The sequence below is a fragment of the Mobula hypostoma genome, chromosome 1 (assembly GCF_963921235.1).
Source record: "Mobula hypostoma chromosome 1, sMobHyp1.1, whole genome shotgun sequence".
Taxonomy (NCBI): domain Eukaryota; kingdom Metazoa; phylum Chordata; class Chondrichthyes; order Myliobatiformes; family Myliobatidae; genus Mobula; species Mobula hypostoma.
In genome coordinates, this window is record NC_086097.1 from 167,119,869 (window position 1) to 167,145,073 (window position 25,205).

General features: G+C 40.6%; 1 protein-coding gene across 3 annotated transcripts in view; it reads right to left on the reverse strand.

The window, feature by feature from the left end:
• The window catches only part of LOC134352116 (piezo-type mechanosensitive ion channel component 2-like), a 627,709-nt gene that overhangs the window by 472,177 nt on the left and 130,327 nt on the right, over nucleotides 1–25,205 (reverse strand). For 2 of the 3 annotated variants that reach the window (XM_063059335.1, XM_063059328.1), the window contains exon 2: nucleotides 2,638–2,733. In XM_063059335.1, coding sequence (XP_062915405.1) covers nucleotides 2,638–2,733 — 96 coding nt within the window. Of the gene's footprint in view, nucleotides 1–2,637; nucleotides 2,734–7,744; nucleotides 7,821–25,205 lie in introns of those variants that run through there. The other variant, XM_063059345.1, reaches the window with a different exon arrangement.

Here is a 25,205-nt window from a genome sequence, read left to right on the forward strand (position 1 = left end):
CTTTCAATTCATGACTTGTATTCCTCAGTAAGTCATCCTTTCTTTACTTCAAACTATTTCATTTCACATAGACCATAGCTGAACTTCACCAGTGAAGCATAGCTCTACACATAGTAGAAGAACTAAATGTGTTAATAACTAGAGACATAGTTTTACAGCATTGAAACAGGCCCATCATCCCACCTCACCCATGCTGTCCAAGATGCCTGTCTGAGCTGGTCTCATTTGCCTATATTTGTTCCATATTCCTTCTATCCATACAGCAGGCCAAACACAAACACATCTTAAATATTATAATTGGACCCACTTCTACTATTTTCTCTGGAAAATTGTTCCATATACCCTTTACTCTCTGTCTCCTTAAACCTGTGCTCTTGAATTTGAGACTCTCCTATTCAGTGAAAAAGGTTTGTGTCAGAAAGCTGAAGATTCTGAAAATTCATTAGAATAGATTAAGAATGCTTGGGAGACAATACAAAACAGGACAGTAAAAAGACAAAGTGCAGTTTATTTACATATGCACAAGTAAACTTGTATGTGCACAGGTGCAATGAAAAAGCTACTTGCAGCAGCATCACCGACACTGAGCTTCATACAAATAACATTCATGTTACGAGGATAACCAAGATTTCTTCATTAAAAAAGTGCAAGTAACAGATTTTCTGATTGTTTATAGGAAGATAATCTACTGACCTGTAAGGCAACAGAACAAAGGTGAGACACAGAAATGCCATCCACATTCACTTCCCTAAACTAAAGCCCCTCAGGGAAGGGTAAGGGAATGAAAACAATGGAAAGACTGGAAGAGAGGAGCTGCCACTCAATGATCACATGGATAAGGAAAATGCGGAAGGAAGGATCACTGATTACATGTAGTTTCTTTGACTTAAGAGGGTGATGTGATGAATGTTCCAGGTGCTTTTGTGTTATTCAAGCTGCATCCACAGCTGTGACACACAAAGAATACTCATCGCTTACCCATTGTGGTTTGACCTTTGACCTAAAGAGTCATAGAGAGATACGGCATAGAAACAAGCCCTTCAGCCCGCCATCTACACTGACAACCAACTACCAGTTTATACTAATCTTGCATTAATCCCAATCCCAATTTTTAAAATCTCTATTCCCAGGTTTTACCACTCACCTACACACCAAGGGCAATTTACAGTAACTGACTAACCTACTTACTTGCACATCTTGGTGATGTGGGAGGAGGGGGAGAATGGAGCACCCAGAGAAAGCTGAGAGGGTCACAGAGAGATCACACAAGTGCCATAGAGCTCATTATTGAAACTTGATTCCTTTGGCATTGAGGGAATGATTCTACCAACTGCACCACTGTGCCTCCCATTATCCATTTTCCTCTCTCCACAGATACTGCCAAGCCTGCTGAGTGTTTCCAGCATTTTCTGCTCTCATTACATATCTCTCAACATTGGTCCAGAATACGATGCTCCGTGGAGACAAAAGCTTTCTGCCGTCCAAATTAATTTCTCTCCTGTACGTTTTAGAGGCAAGGTCTTTAATTGTTCTGTTCCTGTTGCTCTCAAAAAGGTAAAAGAGACAAATTATCTATTCTAGAATTAACTGACGCTCATTTGACAATGGACGTTTCAATGAATAATGCCTCTAACATTAGGCAAAAAAAGCTATATTAAAAAATGTTTTACCGATTCCTATTTTGCTGATGAACTATTTTAAAGGTTTGAAACTGGTCCTTCCTCCAGCAGGAATTAATGTGTGACGCATATGCAAAATTGAAACACTAGGTCAGAGCACAGTAAGAACTGGGATAACACTACTGGCTATTGAAAATGCAATAAATCCATCCTTAAAGTATGTGTTCTTTGGTCTTTCTGCTGCCACACAACTGTATCCAAGGTAATGATTTAAATTCATGGTTTCCAATGAAGCTGAATGGGAGGATGCATGCAAGTTACCTTCCTTCCCTCTAGCAACACCCTGGAGCCAACTTCGTATTTATAATTTTTCCTCAAAATTTTTTACAACACAAAAGGAAGGCATTCAACCCATCGGAACTATTCCAACTCTCAAAGCAAACCCTTCATTCCTATCCCCCACTTACATCTCAGGAACCACATCTTGCAATCCTATTATCTACTGCCACTAATTCACAGACGCCAAGCAGTGTGTCTTGGAAATCCACGCAATAACACAGCTAAACAAAGCTATGGAAACTCAGCCCTTTGATCCAAACATAGTATTTCTGGCCTCTGCTTAATGCCCTTGATTAATGAATACCCTGACAAATGACTATTCTTATTGTCTCCACTACAAATGGCTATGATCTACACAGGACAGGATAGTTGGGTGTTATTCATGGCAGTAATTTACAATTTACTGACATAAAATGAAGAAATATAAACACAAAACATTCATAACCAATTTGGTCTTGGCAATTTCTTCAACTAATACCGCACTATTACTTGCAATTAATGCATCTTATATAGCAATACACATTTAAATTTTTATTGAATATTTTCAGACAACACAAATTTAGTACTAGATGTTCCAACTAAACATAACCAAAGGATAAAAGAAACAACACTTGATTGGGTAACATCACACACATTACACTTTGCTTTCACCCATGCAGCTTGATATAAATGTTCTTACCTTGCATTGTCTTTCTTGTAGGTTCGGAGAAGAGTGGAATAAGGAGGAGGAAGATGAGGTAGACAAATGATAGTCCATTGTATCGAAACAAACATGCTGAAAGGCAAGTGAGAATGGTTACTTGCTTCTGAACTCTGTGCATTAGCTTCAGATTAACAGTTATCACCAAAAAAATGAATTTACTGTTTATTTATGTGCTCAACATTCAAGAAAAACTTACTACCAGTGAGATAGTGGTAACAGCCTTGTATATCATATGAATGATAGCACCAGCTGACTAATGTAATCTAATATTTGGATTTTAATTGGAAAGCTGGAGAAGAGGCCTTGAGGCACTGATGCATAAATATCTGATTTGTTCAAGAAACGTATTCAATTTAAGCTTAGTCATATATAAAGCAAAGCAACGTCAAACAAAACCCATTAAACTCTGTAATGAGATCAGAAATATCATATTTCTTCAATGCAAGGTACACAGTTACTACAGAATCATCCGTGATGACAGGTTTCTTGGGTCAACTTTTAACTTATTCAAGATGAAGCTGAAGTTATCACCATTTGGTTTTACACAAAAAACAATAATTTGACATTCCTCCTTGCACAAGACCACACAGCAGGCCTGAAAAAATTGCTTCACCTATGCTTTTGCAGTAGAGCTAAACAGAAATTATATCTTTCTTTGGACCCATTGCAATTTGCCTATCACCAATAGGTCAACGGCAGATGCAATCTCAATGGCTCTCCACACGGCTTTAGACCACCTGGACAACACAAACACCTATGTCAGGATGCTGTTCATCAACTATAGCTCAGCATTTAATACCATCATTCCCACAATCCTGATTGAGAAGTTGTAGAACCTGGGTCTCTGTACCTCCCTCTGCAATTGGATTCTCGACTTCCTAACTGGAAGACCACAATCTGTGCGGATTGGTGATAACATCTCCTCCTCGCTAACTATCAACACCGGCGCACCTCAGGGGTGTGTGCTTAGCCCACTGCTCTACTCTCTATATACACAACAGTGTGGCTAGGCATAACTCAAATACCATCTATAAATTTGCTGATGATACAACCATTGTTGATAGAATTGCAGGTGGTGACGAGGGGGGGTACAAGGCTGAGATATGCCAACTGGTGAAGTGGTGCTACAGCAACAACCTGGCACTCAATGTTAGTAAGACGAAAGAGCTAATTGTGGACTTCAGGAAGGGTAAGACGAAGGAACACATACCAATCCTCATAGAGGGATCAGAAGTGGAGAGAGTGAGCAGTTTCAAGTTCCCGGGTGTCAAGATCTCTGAGGATCTAACCTGGTCCCATCGATGTAGTTATAAAGAAGACAAGACAGTGGCTATACTTCATTAGGAGTTAGAAGAGATTTGGCATGTCAACAAATACACTTAGAAACCTCTATAGTTGTACCATGGAGAGCATTCTGACAGGCTGCATCACTATCTGGTATTGGGGCGGGGGGGCAGGGGGGGGCTACGGCACAGGACCGAAAGAAGCTGCAGAGGGTTGTAAATCTAGTCAGCTTCATCTTGGGTACAAGCCTACAAAGTACCCAGCACATCTTCAGGGAGTAGTGTCTCAGAAAGTCAGTGTCCATTATTAAGGATATCCAGCACCCAGGGCATGCCCTTTTCTCACTGTTACCATCAGGTAGGAGGTGCAGAAGCCTGAAGGCACACACTCAGCGATTCAGGAACAGCTTCTTCCCCTCTACCATCCGATTCCTAAGTGGACATTGAATCCTTGGACACCATCTCACTTTTTAAAAAAATATACAGCATTTCTGTTTTTTGCACATTTTTTAAAATCTATTCAGTATACTTATACTGTAATTGATTTACTTATTTATTATTTTTTTCTCTCTCATCTAAACGATGTATTGTATTGAACTGCTGCTGCTAAGTTAACAAATTTCACATCACATGCCAGTGATAATAAACCTGATTCTGATTTTTCATATTTATCATTTTCTCTCTCCAACTAAAATATTGCTTCAGAGATATATAGCATGCATCCCCAACTTCCTTAGTATCAAACCCAAAATGGCTCTCAAAAGTAGCACTTACATTTCACAATTCACATTTCTTCCTCAGATGGCTTTTCACAGATCTCTTCAATGGCCATCCTATAGGTATCTCATAAAGAGGCAGTTGACTTTGGCTGGGCTGCTGACCCTGAGGAAAGGCAGCACAGGAATGCAGCACTGCAAACATCCTCTCCCCTGTTACAGACGATGTGCTGCTCATGCCTGGCTCTCAGGGGAATGTGCTTTTGACGGAAGGCAACTTGTTTCCAAGTGCAGTACAGCAAAGCAGTCATGTTACAGTGACACTACTCCCACTTCGTCCAGCATAGGTTGTGATTTGCTGCCCTGTTTGAAATGGATGTTACACTTGCACTCTGCTTTTTTTTTAAAAAGGGACCCAATTGGACACTGGTATTACATACAATGCTTTGGTATTGACAATGGCACAACTCAATTTCTACATAAAGATTTCCCAGCCTTCAACACTTTTAACTGTGTCTCGGGAAGAATTCATATGCTCCTAGGGCATTTTCTTCCCCAATTTTGCCTAACAACGTTTTAGACTATAGAACTGTGTCCTTCAACCCACAATGTTGAACCTATCAATCAATCTAACTCTTCCCTCCTGCAAAGCCCATAACCATGTATTTTTCTTTCATCCATTTGCCAATCTAAGAGTTTCTTAAACATTCCTAATATATGAGCTTCCAGAACCACCACAGCAGTGAATTCCAGACACTGACAACTCTCTCTACAAAAACAACCTACCACTGACCTCTCCTTAAATATTCCTTCACTCAACCTTAAAAAAGATGCTATGTTCAGGCTTCATACTACATTGGATGTTAAGTGTGTATGCAGGTATTGGAGAAATCATAAAGTTCTTCACTGTACTTCAGTACATGGGAAAATAACAAATGAACTATACTGTCCTATGGCTTAAGGAAGACAAGAGAAGGAGATTTGGAAAATGCTATGACTGAAAACATACATTTTATTTTTCATTTCAAAAAAGTATTTCCAAGATCATTTGCAATCCAACTGGTGTTTTGTAAAAGCTTAATTGCCATTGTAAAGTAGGCAGCATGGTTGCCATTTACGCACAAGAGCTCACAAGTAACAAGGTGATAATTGACCAGTTAGCCTGCTCTTTAGCTTTGAATGATCAAATAATGAGGATGTAGTTAATCAGACAAATAAGAAGAGATGGAAGACATGTGAAATACAAATATGATGATTTGGGGTTGGGACAAGAAACATCCTAGATCGTTCCACAATTAAGCTGCTCACTTAACTAAAGTTAGAATGGACCTCTGTGGTAGCTCATTTGGGCAAAAATCCACAACCACATCAACACTACCATCTTTCTCTAGTCTTTGGATGAACTGTAGCTTTAATTCACTCTATTGGTAATTCAGAGGCTGCTGCAGTAATCGAAGCAAGTGACAGCCCCAATACAACCTGTGTAACGCTTGAAGTAGTTCATCTAACTTGTGCCCATTTGTTCATGCTGCACAGGCCCCATCTAGTCCAAATACTGCCTGCAATGATCAAGTCAGAATGACATCCTATATGTAGCTGTGCTGTGGACCTGTGACTCAGAAATTGATAGGGAGTGCAGGCGAAGTTACACAAGAATGCATGAAAAGAGAACAGTAGTCAGCCAACCTTGAGCCTGTCACACCATTCAATACAATCATGGCTGATTTCCCCTTAGCCTCATCCTCTTCTGCAATTCTCCATTGCCCTCAATGCCCAAATATCATCTACCTTCTCCAGTCTCCACAACTCTCCGGAGTAGAGAACTCCAGAGACGCACCATGATCTTCATGAATTCTTACACTCCTCTGCCTTAATGGCTGTTTACTCATCTTGTAAATAAAAGATTCTCTCACCAGTAGAAACAATGATCGTGACCTCCTGGGCTGAGGAAATAAAGTGAGGATGGAAGAGAAAGCAGTTCGAAGCAATAGAGAGAAGAATGATCTGTGTTAACTATCTGAAGAGATGAGAATGTCCTTTAATAGAAAGTTGCTTATTAAATATAATAAAATACTTTTATATCTACTATATACTGAAGCCTACTCCTGTGATACAACTCAATTAGTAACATTCTTAGTGCTGATTTAAGAAGACTGAGTTCAAAATTGCGTCTAGAGATTTGTGTATGAAATTAAGGCTGATATCTCCATGCTGTCTTCTTTCAGTCGTGCAGAGTCAGAAGTCACAACAGATTCTGCAGATGCTGGAAATCTTGAGCAACACTTACAAAAAAACTCAGCAGGTCAGGCTCATCTATGGAGGGAAATAAACAGTAGACTCTTCGGGCTGAGAACAGGGTTGCCAATTTTCTCACTCCCAGATAAGGGACAAAAGTAGCAGTCAAATACAGGACACTTGTGTTTACCCCGAGAAAGACTACCATGACCATGACCATGAAGCCTTGTGCAGGCACCTGTGTGCGCATGCATGACGTGCGCACGTGTGTACGTGCCGATTTTTTTCTACAAATCGGTTTTGGCTTCATCTTCCCAATCCTGATACACTGTACATACATTATTTCTACTTTACATAGGCTGTGTATTTATCATATCATTCCTGCTTTTACTATATGTTAGTGTTATTTTAGGTTTATATGTTATTTGGTATGATTTGTTAGGTTATTTTTTGGGTCTGGGAACGCTCAAAAATTTTTCCCATATAAATTAATGGTAATTGCTTCCTCGCTTTACGCCATTTCAGCTTACGAACACTTTCATAGGAACGCTCTACCTTAGCGGGGGAAATACGAGACAAAGGTGGTCCCGTATGGGACAAACCAATTTAGCCCAATATACTGGATGTCCTGGCAAATACGGGACAGTTGGCAACCCTAGCTGAGACCCTTAATCAGGATTGGAAAGGAAGGGGAAGAGGCCCCACCTTCTAATTCTGGTTTCTAATATATGCAAGCAGAAGACATGAATTAATTGAAATCAATGATTATTGCACAAATTCCTTGTACAGCTGGGTTAATTACAAACTTACAGTAATTCCAGCCACCCAACCCCCAACAAAAATACTCACAAATATAAAACTAGTTGCTAACAGTAGTGGTGACCGTAGAACTGTTGGATAAATGAGCAAAAGAGATCTGATTTCCAAATGTCCTTAAGGAAAGAAAAGCTGCCATCTTCATCCTGAGTGGTCAATTTCTGACTCCAGACCCACTAACGAGCTCAGTTTAAAATGCCTCCTGAACTGGCCTAGCAAGGCACTCAGTCCAGGTGAGGATAATCAGGAATGAACAATAAATGCTGGCTTTGCAAATACCCTGATTTCTTTAGAAAGCAAAGCAAAGTTATTTGTTTTCTTCAATTGCTGTGTTAAAGAAGTGAGCTGTCAAAACACAAAATAAGTTTGCAAATTTATAGAGTCAGAAGCTGCCAATTATGTTTGACATAAGGAGAAAGAGAAGAGCCTTTCATCTCACAGCTGCTGGGTGATTTTAGACTGTGGCCAACATCAGAGAATATTATTAAACAATTACAAATGAAAAGAAGGACTTCAAGGCCACACTTCAGGAATGAAGTGATCAGCAACCCATTTGCTCTCAAAATGAATAATTATAAACTCGTTACTGACTTCCATTGTTGGAATTGGACTGCATTATTGAAAATTGCTACTTGCTTGAATAATACCTCAATTGAAAAGTGCAATTAGTATCTTATCAGATATACTGTATTTTAACACTTTTCTAAGAAGATAAAGTGCATTTAACTCGTGTCTTTTTCAAATTACTTTATACATCTTAACTTGTAAAGGAGGTGACATTAATTTATGTGGGCATGCTCTTACACAATAACAATTGAACTTCCTAAAGAATAAGAACCAGGATTTGCAATTAATCTCTTTATAATTGCTTCTGTGCTTTATGATTAGTATGTCCACATAAATATTTGCAGTTTTTCAACATAACTATTAATCTGTTTGTTTTTAAATCTATTTAAGTTTATTTTATACAATTCACCTGATATCTTTTTGCAAAGGGATTCTGATTTTCCATTGGACGTTGTGTTCACCACAGCTTTAGTTTTTCATCATTAACCAATGATAGGAGTCTCCATTAATTTCACTAGGTTATCCAAAAATTAGACTCTTCTCTTTTACTGAAGTCACTTAGAACAAGGCTTCAGTTCAAAAGGTTACTGATACATGGCAACTGTGATATCTTGGAAATGGCTGAGCAGCCAATCATATTGAAGAATTCTCATGGACCATCATACTGGGAAGCAAAAGGCACCATTTTGAACCAATTTTGTATAAAATCTGAATCAAGTTTATTATCACCAACATACAGTATGTCATGAAATGTATTGTTTTATGGAAGCAGGACACTACCAGAGCATAAAATATTACTATACATTACAAAAAAAACTAAACAAATAGTGCAAAAGAGAAATAGCAACACAATATTCATGGACCATTCAGAAATCTGAGGAAGAAGCTGTTCCTAAAATGCCGAGTGGGGGTCTTCATGTTCCTATACCTCCTCCTTGATGGTTTCAATGTGAAGAGGCACTTAATGATGGGTGCTGCCTTTTCGAGGCACTGCCTTTGGAAGACATCCTGAATGGTGGTGTTGAGTCTACAACCCTCGACAGTAGTGTTGGACAACCTTTTACATTCCATGCGTCAATTTTTTCACTCACGAGTTCAGATGCGCCATACAACTCTTGTATCCCCATTCAATTCTTGTAAAAATATGTTAATATAGAACTTGTGCGTGAAAAAATCGCATCTGAACTCATGCCACTTTACCAATAATCACTAGGGTGATTCAACCTCTGGTTAATTCATCACTTGAGAGAGCCCTAGTCCTAGGTGAAGACAATTTCATCATCTCCATCCACGTTGTCCATCACCTCCACTACAGCCTTTAATGCTGCTGTTCTGTCACTACTGTTTTTGACGTGCTGAGTCATGCTGCAACTATGAGATATGTGGGAACTGCACAGGTCTTATTTAGCATATTAATGAATGTACAAAATGCCAAAATGCTACTTCTTGCATAGAATTGATCAATTTTTAGCATTTGTTGTCCTCAGAAATTGGAGTTGATGTTAACACATATTTATTCAAGCCAAGTTTACTGGCAAATATACAAGCGCCAGGAGGCACAGGTAAAATGACACATAGCTACAGACAACACACAGAACAGAAATCGTATATAAATTGTACAAAGCAGCGAAGAGAAAATAAATTGCGCAAAACAAGAAAAACACAACCACAGACATATCCATGGAAATGCAAAAGATGGTCCTTCGTGTTCTGTTGCCATGGTAAGGTATGGATGTGCAAATCAGTTTAAGAACTTGGTAGCTGTTTCTGAGCCTGGTGGTGTGGGACTTCAGGCTTCTGTACCTCCTGCCTGATGGTAGCACTGAGAGGAGATTTAACTCCAATGATGGATATCCTTGAAGGTAGATGCCATCTTCTTAAGGCAGTTCCTCCTGTAGATGCTGTCAGTGGCGAGGAGGGGCTGTGCCCATGATGGACCAGGCTGTGAGCACCACCCGCTCCAGCTTCTTGTATTTTCATGCACCAGGATCAAAACAGGATGAACTCCATTTCCCGATGTTAATTGCGCAAGCCCTCTGAAATTTTTACAAAATTAAACATTAGATATTTGGATATGCTTGTTGCTGGTGCTCAACAGTCATAATATAAACTCCCTCCGGCAAAACATTCAAATCTGGGTCGGCCCAGTATTCATTGAGGGCCATAAATCCAGCGTAGCCCAAACTTGTGCTATGACAACAACCTTTTCCTCGAAGTCAGCAAAAGGAAGAGAACTGGTCATTGACTTCAGAAAGGGGGGGGGGGGTGTCCTGCACCGGTTCCTATTTACATCAACAATTCTGAGGTGGAGATGGCTGAGACCCTCAAGTTCCAAGGTGTAAATACCACTGATAGTTTGTCCTGGTCCAACCATGTAGATACCATGGCCGAGAAAGAGCATCAGTGCTTCAACTTCCTGGCACGCATCTATTGACTCTCACCACAGACAACAATTTTTCTACACGTAGAGAAACCACCCTGCCTGAGATGAGAAGAAACTGCAGAGAGCTGTAGATACAGCTCAGCACATTGTGTAAACCAGCCTCCTCTCCATGGTCTCCATCTACACTTCCGATGCCTCAGAAAAGCAGCCAATATAATCAAAACCCCCTCCTGGCCCAAATACATTCTCTTCTCCCTCCTCTCATTGGGCAGAAGGTACAAAACCCGAAAGCACATACCAGCAGACTCAAAGACAACTTCACTGTTGTTATGCTATGGAACAGAGCTCTTGCATGCTATGATGGACTATTGACCACACAATCTACCTCCTCATGGCCAGGAAGATTATTGTCCACCTGCACAGCACTTCCTTTGCAACTATTATACCATATTCTGCATCCTGTTATCCCTTGCACATCCTCACTCTACTGATGCCATGGATATGGATGGTATACAAAACAAGATCTTCACTATGTTTCAGTGTATGGGGCAATAAAAAAAAATCAATTACCACTTTTATATAGAGTGGCCTTTCCTGACATCACAATGGTCATCTTGTAAAAGGACCGGAGAGTCAGCAAATGGCTACATGGCTTATTGGAAGCTGGAGTCAAAGAGGGCAGGTGTTGAAGAGCTTGGGGCTGGTGAGAAGGGGGGTGGGGGTGTTATGCATCGGGTGGGGACTGGCAGTTTGCAATCGTGAGGCCATAGTTTTGTCTCGCCTTTGTTCTCAGTGTTCTATGTAAGTGGTGTCATTGAATGAAGCACAGGGTAATTCTTTTTTTTTAATTTTTTTAATTAATTTTTTATGTGTTTCTACAATAGAGCTACAGAAAAAAAATCAACAAAATGGAGATTTATACAGTGCAAAACAAACAAGTCCAATATATAATTAATAACATTAAAAAAAGCACCCAAAATAAAATCATGTAAGATTAGTGTCCACCCCAACCTCCCACTGAAAACAAAACCCAGGCCAATCATTTCTGTGTATAAAAGAAAAAAAATTAATCGGAGCATTCAACCCCACAGAGCTGCAAATATATATGAGAAAAGGAAGTACAATGCCGACTACAAAAACTATATTGTAATTCACAACAAAAAACCGTAAAACTTACAGGGAAAAAAAAGCTGAAAGTAAGGGATTGTAGCATACAAAAAAACAATAAACTTAACCTAAAGAGGAGTTATGAAAATATTCAGAAGGTCCCCACACCTTGTGAAACTTTATGTCCGAATTAAGAAATGAATAATGTATCTTTTCAAGGTCTAAACAGGATATAATATTACTAAGCCATTGAGCGTGAGTGGGTGGGGCAGCATCTTTCCACCTAAGAAGAATTAACCATCTAGCCAAGAGAGAGGAAAAAGATAATGTTCGACCTTTACCCTGACTCAAGTGCATATTTACTTCACCCAAGGTGCCAAAAACAGCAACCAGAGGGTTAGGTTCTAAATGGTGTGACGAGAATACACATAAATTAAGATGTTTGCTGGCCTGGGCTAGCACCAGTGGCATCAGCAGTGGTCTGCCACCTGTCCTCAGGGGAGGGAGAGATAAGGAACACAATGAAGCAGCATTTGGAGATGTTAATGAAGGAGCCATCAGTCTGGGTATTGTCAAGATCGGCTCCCCCTTTGAACCCTGAACTGTTTGAAGTGTGATGGACAGGCGATACCCCAGCAGGGGGGATAAAAAGGGACAGGTTCGCTAAGGCAACACACACGACACCACGAGGTAATGAGACCCTGGAAGCGGTGCCCCCCACCCCCCGCAAGTCGGCGGGAGTCGTTTGGAAGGCTGGTTGCGGAACCAAGCCATAGACGCACAGGGTGGAAAGGTACGATCAGCAGGAACCCGGTGTGTGTCCACCCTTGCTTGGGTGCCAGGTTCACTGCAGAGGATCGACCGCATCTGGAGGAGGGGTCACAGTCGGTGACCTCAGGTGACATCACAAAGGACTCGCCCGAAAGCTGCTTGTGAGCAATATCGCAGGTCTGTGAGTGGAAGCCATTTTGAATGATCATTCGTTCTTGTTCTCTCTCTCTTTCCCCCCACATTGTCCATTGCCACGGCAACGATTACTGCGAACTGAACTAAATTGAACTGGACTTTGTGTCACTTTGAAATTGGTCATTTACCCCTAGACAACGATAGAGCTTGATTGATCTTGTTATCTTAATTCTGTGCACATGTGTGTTTATCATTGCTGAACGGTTGCATTTATTATCCTTTCGATTACTGTGTTGCTTGTTTCTTTAATAAAACCTTCTTAGTTCGAGTAATCCAGACTCCAACTGAGTGATCCATTTCTGCTGGTTTGGCAACCCAGTTACGGGGTACATAACAATGGCAATTAAGGATATGAGATTTTTTTAAATTTCAAAATATACTTTATTCAAAAATAAAATTAGATACAATAACCATTCAGTAACTTTCCATCTTTTACATACGTTTCCATTATTGTCTATACATATCCATACTTATAGCCACCCATGTGGCCTTCAGTTGTTCACCTTACCACATCATTGTTGAGGGGTATACTCCCCGCCCACCGACCCCTCCCACTCCCACGGGTGGAGAAACCTATACCGTGGTCCTTCCCCACCGGGCCCTTGCGGTGGCTGCACCGAGTTTCAGTGCATCCCTCAGCACGTACTCCTGCAGCCGAGAATGGGCCAGTCGGCAGCATTCTCCCACAGATATCTCCATGTGCTGGTAGATCATCAAGTTTCGGGCTGACCAAAGAGCGTCTTCATCAAGTTGATGATCTGCCAGCAGCACCGGATGTTGGTCTCCGTGTGCATCCCCGGGAACAGCCCGTAGATCAGAGAGTCCTCTGTTACACAGCTGCTAGGGATGAAACGTGACACTAGCCCGTCCATCCTCCTCCACACCCTCCCTGCGAACTGACAGTGTGCAAAGAGGTGGGTCACAGACTCCTCCTTACTGCAGTCCTCCCGTGGGCAGTGGGGTGCGGAGACGACGTCCCGGGCGTATAGGAAGGATCTGACTGGGAGGGCCCCTCTCACCGCCAGCCAGGCGAGGTCCTGGTGCCTGTTGGTGAGATCTGGCGATGAGGTATTTTGCCAGATGAACTGGACAGTCTGCTCAGGGAACCACCCCACTGTGTCCATCATGTCCTTCTCCTGCAGTGCCTGCAGGACATTACGTGACAACTACTGCCTGATGGCCCTGTGGTCAAAGGCGTTGTCCTGGAAGAACTTTCCTATGAAGGACAGGTATGGCGGCAACGACCAGCTGACTGGGGTGTTGCGCAGGAGTGGGGCCAGACCCATCCTTCGTAGCCAGGGCGACCGGTAGAACCTGGGCACATAGTGGTACTTGGTGCCCACATACCTGGGTTCTACACACAACCTGATACAGCCACACATGAAGCTGACCATCAGGGTGAGGGCAACATTGGGGACTTTCTTGCCCCCATTGTCCAGGGACTTGTGCATGGCAGCCCGTCTGACCCGCTCCATCTTGGATGCCCAGACAAATCTGAAGACAGCGCGGGTGATTTCCGAACTGTAGGAGTGGGGGACGGGCCACTCCTGCGCCAAGTACAGCAGCCCTGAGAGCACCTCACACCTAATGACCAGGTTCTTGCCCGTTATCGATAGGGAGCGCCCTCCCCACAGTCCCAGTTTCTGTTTCACTTTGGCAGTCTGCTCCTGCCAGTTCTTGTTGCACGCCTCAGCCCCTCCGAACCAGATCCCCAACACCCTCACGTGGTCAGACCTGATGGTGAAGGGGACACTGGATCGGTCGGGCCAGTTGCCGAAGAGCATGGCTTTGCTCTTCATGCGGTTGACCTTGGCCCCCGATGCTAGCTCGAACTGTTCGCAGGTGCCAATCAACCTGCGAACTGACCTTGGAACAGAGCAGAAGACGGTGACGTCGTCCATGTACAGGGAGGTTTTCACTTGGGTCCCTCCACTGCCTGGCAGCGTCCACCCTCTTATGCCCTCATCCCTCGATAGGGTTGAAAAAACTTCTCTCCAGAATTTCTCTAGACTAGGACAGGCCCAGTACATATGGATAAGAGAAGCCTCAGCCCCTTTACGCTTATCACAAATGGGACTAATGTCAGTGTAAAACGGCGATAATTTAGTTTTGGATATATGAGCCCTGTGCACAACCTTGAACTGCAAACGGCAGCGGCGAGCACATAGAGAGGTTGAGTTGACTGACTTAAGAATTGAATCCCAAATCGCATCAGATAAAGAAATATTTAGATTATGTTCCCAGGCAGTTCTAATTTTATCGAAGGGGGCACACCTCAAAATCACTAACTTATCCTGAATAGCAGATATTAAAACTTTACACAATGGATTGATACAAAGAAACAGGTCCAGAACATTTTTCTCAGGCATCTCAGGAAAGTTTGATATTAAAGGGTTAATGAAATGTCTAATTTAAAGATATCTAAAGAGATGAGTATTAGGTAGGTTAAATTTTACAGACAGTTGTTGAAAAGTTGCAAAACGATTATCTATGAAAAGGTCTTCAGAGCGCCTAATACTGTTGCTATACCAATTGTAAAACATTGAATCCTGCATAGAAGGTAGGAAAAGGTGATTGTGTAAAATAGGGCTAGAGAGAGAAAAACCATGAAGACCATTACATTTTCTGAACTGAGCCCATATTCTCAGAGTATGTCTAATAAGAGGATTAACAATAAGTCTAGGCAAATGACAAGGAAGTGCGGAACCGAGAAGTGCAGAAATGGAAAGATCCTTAGTAGAATTCAACTCCATTGCCACACATTTTGGGCAGTCAGACTGATCATGGAAGAAAGACCAAAAAATAAGACAACGAATATTGGCTGCCCAATAATATAAACAGCACAGGGTAATTCAAACTTCAGGGAAAACCACTTGCTGGTCAGGAGGATTGAAATTTGTGTCAGAGGCTTCCTTTGTATGTGTACAAGGCTTTCAGTTTGCTTCAGGCATTCATAAAGGAAACTCCTTGTTTGTTTTCAAATGACAGGAGATATTCATCTATCATTTTCAGGCTAAATATCTAGGCCTTTTTATTACTTCAAAGGAATGTCACTTACGCAGCAAATTGTCGAGTGTGTTTGTTAAAAACCTGGAGATCAGTGTATTGAAAACGCAAAGAAATGCTTGATGTAGAATCAGTTGCCACTGAATTGAAAATCACAGCAGACATTTGCAATCAATTAATACTGCAGATAAAATCTGCACTTCAGGATATTAAATAACAGAAACTGCACTTGGCATTATTAATTGTGCCTAGAAATAAATCTTCACAAACATTAGCACAGACTGCATGGAAGTCATGCTGAAGAGAAACAAACATCTGAGACAAAGCAGCCCTCAAATCTGAAAACAATATGCTCCTTTATTCAAGCTATTACTAATTCATTGTTACTAGACAATAACTATCTCACTCGAATGCCCAATAGTTACTTATCTCACATTCTTCAGTTTGGTAAACATGACACTGAAAGCTTCTGAAAAACATTCCTTCAACAGAATTTAACAACGAATAAAGCCCACAGGCCAGGCAATGATAAAACAGCTGGATGTCTCCATGGCTAACTCCAGAATAAATACAATTTGGCTAAATACAAAAAGAATTCAGTTGACTTCCACACAAGACACAACCCTAGTATCACTGCAGCCAGATATTATTCATTTTTTCGTATTACCTCTAGCCAATTTATCTTTAAGCTATTTTCAGGATCCAAGAAAATGGATTGATTATTCACATTCAGATAAGACTATCAAGAGAAATACAAAGGGAACTGTTCAGATTTCAGAATAGCTTATTTGCAAAGAAGGCTTTTCACAGGAAAAGTTATCCATGACATACTCAGGAGGATGCAGAAGTCTGCCTACAGGAAATCTTTGCTTTGCTTCCAGCTGTGGTTTCTACCATAGCACAGAATATATTGATCTACTCAAACCTCAAGAAGCCCTAATCTTCTTCTTTTGTTAATCCAATTCTTTGCCTTCAGTATTAACCAATCAATCTAGGGTTAAAAGCTAACTGAATCGTTGTACACCAACCACAAAGTTAGTCCAGGAGCAAGGAGGTACCAAGATAATTGGAGGTTAAATTCTGCCACACAAACACCACCCTCTATACCCCCTGGCTGTACAGACAAAAGAAGTCCTGTTCAAACAATTTACAGCCCTCAAAAATCATACTTAATGTGTTTGTCTTAAAAGAAGGGAACTAATTGAAGTATTACAAATTGGCATTGTTGACATTTCATAATATAGAAATAGGGAGACCACCAAGCCTCTTAAGCCTGTTGCAATGAGATCATGGGTAGTCTGTGACTTATGATTAGGCACTTGAAGGAACAATAGACTGTGGATGCTAGAAATGTGGAGCAGCACAGAAAATATTGGTCATTCCAACACCAGTACAGAAGAAGGGTTTCAGCCCAAAATTTTGACTGTTAATTTCCCTCCATAGATGTTGCCTGGCCTGCTGAGGTGCTCCAGCATTTTGTGTGTTGCTGCAAGTACTTGAATGTCTTCATATCCCTTTTAACCAGCCGTTATCATAATCCCATCAACATCAAGTTTATAATTGATGATTGTTGTCTGCAGATGCAAGCGTATCCTGGTCCAATTTATCCTAAGAAATTGTACTTATGCCTGCAGTATACTTATCAATCAGCTTACACTGAAAAAGTTAACTAGCTAGCATCTGTATGCAGTTTTCATTGTTGGACCGGGTCAATATGTACAATTACTGTAAAAAAAAACGTCTCTGAGAAAGAATGTTCTGATAGTTTCTATAAAAGTCAAAAATTTAGAAAATGATATGCACTGGGTGAAAGAGGCTTATCTTCCAATCAGCTTCAATGGATTTATTCAGATACTTTTGACCCATGGTTAGATATCCTGCTGTTCTTAATTGCAAAGTCAAGGTCAAATATGTGCATGAAAAAATCTAAGCTATTCCAGTGGTCATGATAAGCTGTTGATATTACTGATGTTAACACTCTACAGAGATCCCACTAAAAGATAAACCTAAACTCTGTTGTTTTGGTGAATACAGTGGTTTTGTGTTAATTGGGCCATAGGTTAATCAGGACAGCTACTTATTTGGGAGAACTCTTAAAGAACAAAAATTAATCCAGAAAATTGCTGGGTTTTCCTTTGTTTATTTAGGACACTACGCTTCTTAATTGGGGAGACTGTTGCTGAACATTTTCTCACTAGCATCAGACACGTGTACTTGCTTGGCTGCTAGGCACTACAGTGTGCTTAGAGAAAACAGTTTTTAAATAGTGTCAGTGGCATTTACTTGTGTTCAAGACACAGTGATTTTTTTGTCACTGATAGTTGGCTAGAAATAAGTTGTAAGACAACTCAGGGCTGTTTTGCTCAGTATGATTTCAAGCATTCAGGCTTGGAGATACCAGAAATGGCCAGGAGTGAAAATGAAATGATTTCACAAGTTCAGTTAGGAACTCAGAAGAATTTGACGGTATCAACAATCATCTTGAATGTTACAATGAAAATAAAGATTTGGAGGATGCAATCTTCAATAGCATTGTATGAAGGCAGTCAATGATCTACAATAGGAGACTATGTTGATCTTGTTCATTTACAGTCAATCAAAAAAACCATGCCAGCACACATTAGATGAATTCCTCCATCGATAACCATTAGGGACTAATACACAAGTTTTATAGTACTGTGGTGGTACTGAGAGTGTTCTAATTAGTTCTGTATTTAATTTGAACACATAATTTATTACTCAGTTAAATAGTAGTTCGTCTTTTTTATACCATTTTAACTATTTCCATGAAACTTCAGCTAATTGGAGCAGCCACTTAATTGGGCCAAAATGTACTGGTCCCAATGTGTCCCAATGAACAGAAATCCACTGTTTTTGAAAACTAATCTATTAAAAGAAATCATTCTGAATTCATTTCTAGTAAAAATATAACAAGATAAAACAAAACACAAAGAAATGGAAGAACTCTCTGTGTCAGGCATATTTATATAGGCTAAATAGGTAATTGATGTTTCAGATCCTGACTCTTCACCAGACTAAGAAACAGAGGGGAAACAGCCAGCACAAAAAAGGGCTATAATAGATGCTAGGATCCAAGTTCCTTGTGTCTACAATATAAAACAATATTGCAAAATATATTGTTTCAACATTTTACATTTTTTTTAGAAAAAAAATTGAGAATTTAATACATTGCTTTCTCCAGAGGACAATTCAGCAATTGTTTCGAAGGTGATCATTTGCATTCTAAATCTTTATATCCAGAAGCATCTTAATGATACTAACTAGAAATCTGCCTGGGTATAAGTCCCTTAAAATAGAACATGAATTTTCTGATGGTTTAAAGAAAACAAGGTCCATTTATTTGCCAACTATTATCTAGTGGTTGGAAGCTAAACTATTAATGGGTTTGGATGGAACAATTTGAACAGTTTAGAATAAAATAGTAAACTGAACTAGCCAATTTCTGTAGATCGCCAGTTCCTCCCAGGCATAATAATATTTACACTATCATGCCTCAAATTATTTCAATATCTGCTATACTGCAAAATGTAACTTCCTTAAATTCTCATGTGGATAATCAATATAATCTATGTGGGTTGATCTATGAAGTTGGTTTCATAAATCAACCCTGACATAATATTTCACCACATCTCTCTCTCTCTCTCACTCTCACTCACACACACACCACACCCTATTTTCAGAAAATGGGATCTTTAGCTCTGTCAGATAATATTCTGAAAAAAATGGAACAGCAGGTTCAAGTCCCTAAAAAATCATGACAAAAAACCCAATAATATTTACTCAGTTTTCTCTTTTGAATTTACAGCTTGACTGTAAGATTCTTTCTCACAAATCATTTAGTTCTCTTCATAATTTAGATTATATTATTTAAACTTCTTATGTCATTTTCATAGTGAATATATCTTTTTCATACTGTGGAAATTAAAATAGTGCATGATCTCTGAAGTTTGGTTATCCAAATGATTTATTAAGTACCTCAGTATTTTGACTCCATACATCCCTTTTACATTTGTCCCAACATCTGAATTCCTTTATTCACTGCCACTGAGTATTGTAGTGAGAAACCCAAATAATACTTATAAACTTGTATCAAATCTCCCCTCAGCCTTTACCACTCCAGGGAAAACAACCCAAATTTTGTCCAACTTCTCCCTATAGTACATGTGCTCTAATGCAGGCAGCAACCTGGTAAATCTCTTCTGCATCCTTTCCAATGCCTAAAAGTCCTTCCTGTAAAGGGGCAACCAGAATTGAATCCAACACTGCAGATGCAGCAAAATAAGTGTTTTAGTTTACTCTGTGAGTTCCATGTGAACAAGTGATTTTATTACACCCTGTTGCATGTGAAAATAACCTGATCTGAACCAAATACTTCAACTTCTTCCACTGCCTTATTCCCACAGCAACGAAGACTTTACTGAAACCTACTACTTTTCCTTTCAAAGCTCACAAGTCACATCACTGTAAAAAAAGTGAGTTGCATCATCAAAATCCTCCTTGATGAAGCTTTATTTGCCCTTTTTATGCTCTTATTTCTATTCAGGAGTATGTCCATATTTCTTTATGACACAGAAGGCAGAATTCTGGTTTACACAGTAATCCCATTCCCCTATCAATTTTCACTGTAACCTATTCTCACATTCCAACAATTCCACCCTCCCCCCCCCCACCCCGCCTCCAAGATTCTACCCTTCATCTACAGTCTAGGAGCAGCAATTAGGCCTACCAACCAATACGTCCCTGGGCCATGCGAGAAATTTACACAATCACAGTGAGAATGTGTACATACCTCACAGACAACGAGAGGTAGGATTGAACCCAGGTGACTGGAACTGTGAACTAACAGCTTTAATCTACACCACTGTACCCAAGGTAGCTTTCTAGCTACTTAAAGATGCCAATGATTCAATCTAAGAAGGATATTTGATCAAAGTTTACAAGATCACAAATTTTGATAATAAGTGTACTTTGAACTTTTTTTGAACATCACATTGTTAATGATCTGCTTTCAATTTTTCTAGTTTTTGATAATTAGTTTATTATTGCCACGTGTGCCGAGATATAACAAGAAAATGTCTTGCATGTCATCCATATAGATCATTCAAAAACTTAACTACAATGGAGAAAGCAATAACAGGATGCAGAATGTAATTTTACAGTTACCATCACAAAGGAAGTGCAGTGCAAGTAGACAAATACGGTGCAAAGGCCACGTTAAGGTAGATTGAGAGACCAACAGTTCATCTTTATTGTACAAGTGGCCGATTTAAGAGTCTTATAATATCAGGATAGAAGCCAATCATGAGCCTAGTGGCATGCGTTCTTAAGCTTTGGTATCTTCTGCCCGGTGGAAGGGGGAGAAGAGTGAGTCATCTGTGGTGAAAGGGGTTCTTGATTTTGCCGGCTGCTTACCAAGCTGAGGCGCACCCAGACAGGATGCATCCTATGGTGCATTAATAAAAATGGCGAGGATATTTCAACAATTTTGTTTTTTTTAAATGATTTCAAGTGGCATAGAAACTGTTATAATGTCTCTCAGTTTGGACAGGAAGCAGAACTCCAGCCCGTTTTACCACCTGTCAAAGGTGGGGCTATCAAAAGCCTACCAGCTACACCTTTGCAGCCAGATTTATGTGCGTGGAGAACCATTCCAGATCAGATGAACCTGGTTGGACACGGACCACAGAAGGCAGTAAACCAGATCCGACAAAATCCAGTCCACAGTTTCCTGGGTTACTTTTGCTACCATGTTATAAAAATGGTCTAACATCTGCTTTACACAGTCCCCAAGCTGCTCCCTGGATGATTTGTACAACACATCCTTCAATTGTTTTCCCTGACTTCCTCAAGGATCCCTGGATACATTTTATCCCTATGATTTATTTACCTTAAGTCTGCACAGCTGTTTGGCAAGTGTGTGAGGTGAGATGTCTGGGTTCTCTCTTTGCCCACAGTGGGAGGCGTTGAATGAACTTACCAAGACCCAAAACCCAAGAGCTACAACAAATATGTCAGTTTATTCCAATGGTGCCCCTTGATTGACTCCAGAAGCTTCTACAAAAAGTGAAGCAACCCAGACAGCAGAAAACAACCCTACAGTGCACTTAAAGAGGGAAGAGCTTCAATCAACAGCCAACTTTTTATAACCAATCCTACATATATTTTTTCCTTTGACAAATCTTCAAAGATGACTTGATGGTATACATACATTGAAGGGATCAGTGATGGTGGCTCACAGCCACAAAAACGTGGACAAATTTGGACCTCCACTGATGTTTGTGTGGAGTTTGCAGGTTCTTCCTGTGATGGAGTAGGTTTACAGAATGGTACAGTACAGGCCCATCAGTCCACAATGTTGTTTCTAGATTTTAACCTACTCTAAGATCAACCTAACCCATCACTCCCATGTACCACTCCATTTTTCTTTTATCCATGTGCCTAAGAGTAACTGACGTGTCCCTATTGTACCCGCTTTTACCAACACCACAATACATTGCACGCACTTCCCACTCTCTGTATAAAAAAAAAGCACCTAGCATTAACATCCTCCCTACACTTTCCTCCGATCACCTTAAAAGTATATCCTTTCATACTTGCCATTGCCACCCTGGGGAAAAAAGGTGGCTGTCTACTCTGTCTATACCTTACATAATTTTCTATACCTCAAGTCTCCTCTCAACCTCTTTTGCTCTAAAGAGAAAAACTCTAGTTTGCTCAACCTTTCCTCATAAGACATGCTCTCTAATCCAGACGGTATCCCAGTAAATTTCCTCTGCATCATCTCTAAAGCTTCCACACCCATCCCAAAATGAGGCGACCTGAACTGAACACAATATTCCAAGTATGGTCTAACTAGAGCTTTATATAGAACTGCAACATTATCTTGGGGCTCTTGAACCCAATCCCCCAACTAACAAATTAACCACATATGCCTCCTATCAACTTGCATGGCAACTTAAGGGATCCTTCTGTTCCTCCATACTGCTAAGAATCATGCCATTAACTTTGTACTCTACCTTCAAGTTCAACTTTCCAAAGTGTATCGTATCACACTTCTCCAGGATGAACTCCATCTACTGCTTCTCAGTCCAGTTCTACATCCTGTCAATGCCCCATTGTACCCTACAGCAACACTGTCTACAATGCCATCTACCTTCATGTCACCTGCAAACTAACTAACCCAGCCTTCCACTTTCTCATCAAAGTCACTTATAAAATTCACAAAGAGCTGGGGTTCCCAGGCAGATCTCTGCAGAACATCACTGGTCCAGGCAGAATACACTCCACCAACCAGCATAAGACCATAATACATAGGCGCAAAATTCGGCCATTTGAGTCTGCTCTGACATTCGATCATGGCTGATTCAATTTCCCTGTAGATTTATAGAGCACTACAGCACAGAAACAGGCAAATTGGCTCATCTGGTCTGTATTCATTCCACACGTGCACCAGCTTCTGATTAAAGTAGTTCTCCATCAGGTTCCTGAAATATTTCACCTTTCATTTTTAACCTATGACCTCTAGTTTTAGTCTCAGTGGAAAAAAACTGCCGGCATTTGCCCATTTATACCCCTCATAATTTTGTATACTTCTATCCAGTTGCCCTTCATTCTCCTCTACTCCAGGAAATAAAATCCTAAACTTTTCAACATTTCTCTAAAACTCCCAGCAACATCCTCATAATTTTTCTCTGTACTCTTTCAATCTATTTTGTAGGTGGGTGCCTAGACCTCTGGATTTAACTGATTTGATGACCCTTATTTGTCAAGGGAAAAGTGAAAACAACCATGTCTCTATTACCTCAGCATTGATCAAACTCTGAGGCACACTTCCAAGTTTCTTGGTGAGGCCAAATTTTGGAGTGCATTTCTGGTCAGCTACCTATATGAACAAATACAAATTCAAATATACAATATTTTAACAAGGTAGTTTAAACTTCTGAGTTGATAAATGTGATAGATTGGTGGACATATTTTGGCAAGTAAAATAAAACCAGGAAATACAAGAAACTCTCCGGATGCTGCCTGGATTTGTTATGAGGAGTGCTCAGAAGCACTTAAGTTGTTTTCTGTAGCGAAGCTGTGGGTAACCCTAACAGAAGTTAGAAAGGTAGCATGGTGCATAGAGGTTGGCATGGTAACATAGAGGTTGCACGGTAACGGATAGAGGTTGCACGGTAACGGAGTGCTTAGTGCAATGTTTTGCAGCACCAGCAATCAGAAGATTGGGGTTCAATTCGCACCACTCTGGAAGGAGTTTGTACATTCTCCCTGTGATTGTGTGGGGTGTGGGATGTGGGATTTCTCTGGGTGTGCACTGCAGAAGACCAATGGGTGAGGGTTAGTAAGTTGTGAGCATGCTGTGTTAGTGTTGGAAGCTTGGTGACACTTGTGGGCTGCCCCACCTCATCCTCTGACTGTGTTGGTCATTGGCACAAATGGCATATTTTGCTGCATGTTTTGATGTACGTATGACAAATAAAGATAATTTTTAATCTCAAGTCAAGTTTATTGTCATTTAACTATATAGATGTACACCGCGAAATGAGACAACATTTCTCCGGACCAGGATGTAAAGCACAGTAGTACACATAACAAACGTGCAACACACAATAACAAAGGAAACTAAGAATTAAATCTACAAATGAATTACATATAAATTGACAAAGTGTATAAATTAAATATTGTAGGGCACGGTACAAAGTAAATGGTGACAGTTCAAATGTGATGCAGCAGGAAGTTCAGAAGCCTAATGGCAAGAAGCTGACCTTTCTTGTCTTTATGCTTTGGGGTCTTCAGATGAAGAGGGTGCTGGATGGATGGGTGGGATCCTTGATAATACTAAGGAACCTATGTACACAGTGCTCCTGATTAAAGTCCCTGATGGATAAGGGAGACCTCTATGACCCTCTCAGCTATTCTCACAGGGACTCCGGTCCAATATTCTGCTGCTCCCATACCAGATGAAGATGCAGCTTGTCAGGAGACCCTCAGTGGTGCTCCTGCAAAATTCAGTTAAGATGATAGGGGTGGGGGGTAGCCTCGCGTGCCTCAATCTCCTCAGGATGTGGAGGTGCTACTGTGCCTTCTCATTCAGGGAGACGATATCGAGGGACCAGGTTAGGTGACCTGGTGCACTTACAAACGTTTGTAACTCTCTCTACGGAGGAGGCAGATATGCACAGAGGGGAATGGTTCATCTATACTTTCCTAAATTCCCCAATAATTTCCTTGGTCTTCTACACGTTCAGACTTAGGCCATTGTCTCACACCACTCCACCAGCTGCTCCACTTCCTCCCTGTACTCTGGCTCATCATCATATTATAAAATTATGAGAGAGATTTTATATTCTGGTATCTTTTTCCCATGGATGAATTGTCTATTACTAGAGGGTATGCATGAAAGTAAGAGAGGGTAAATCTAAAAGAGATGTACAGGGAAGA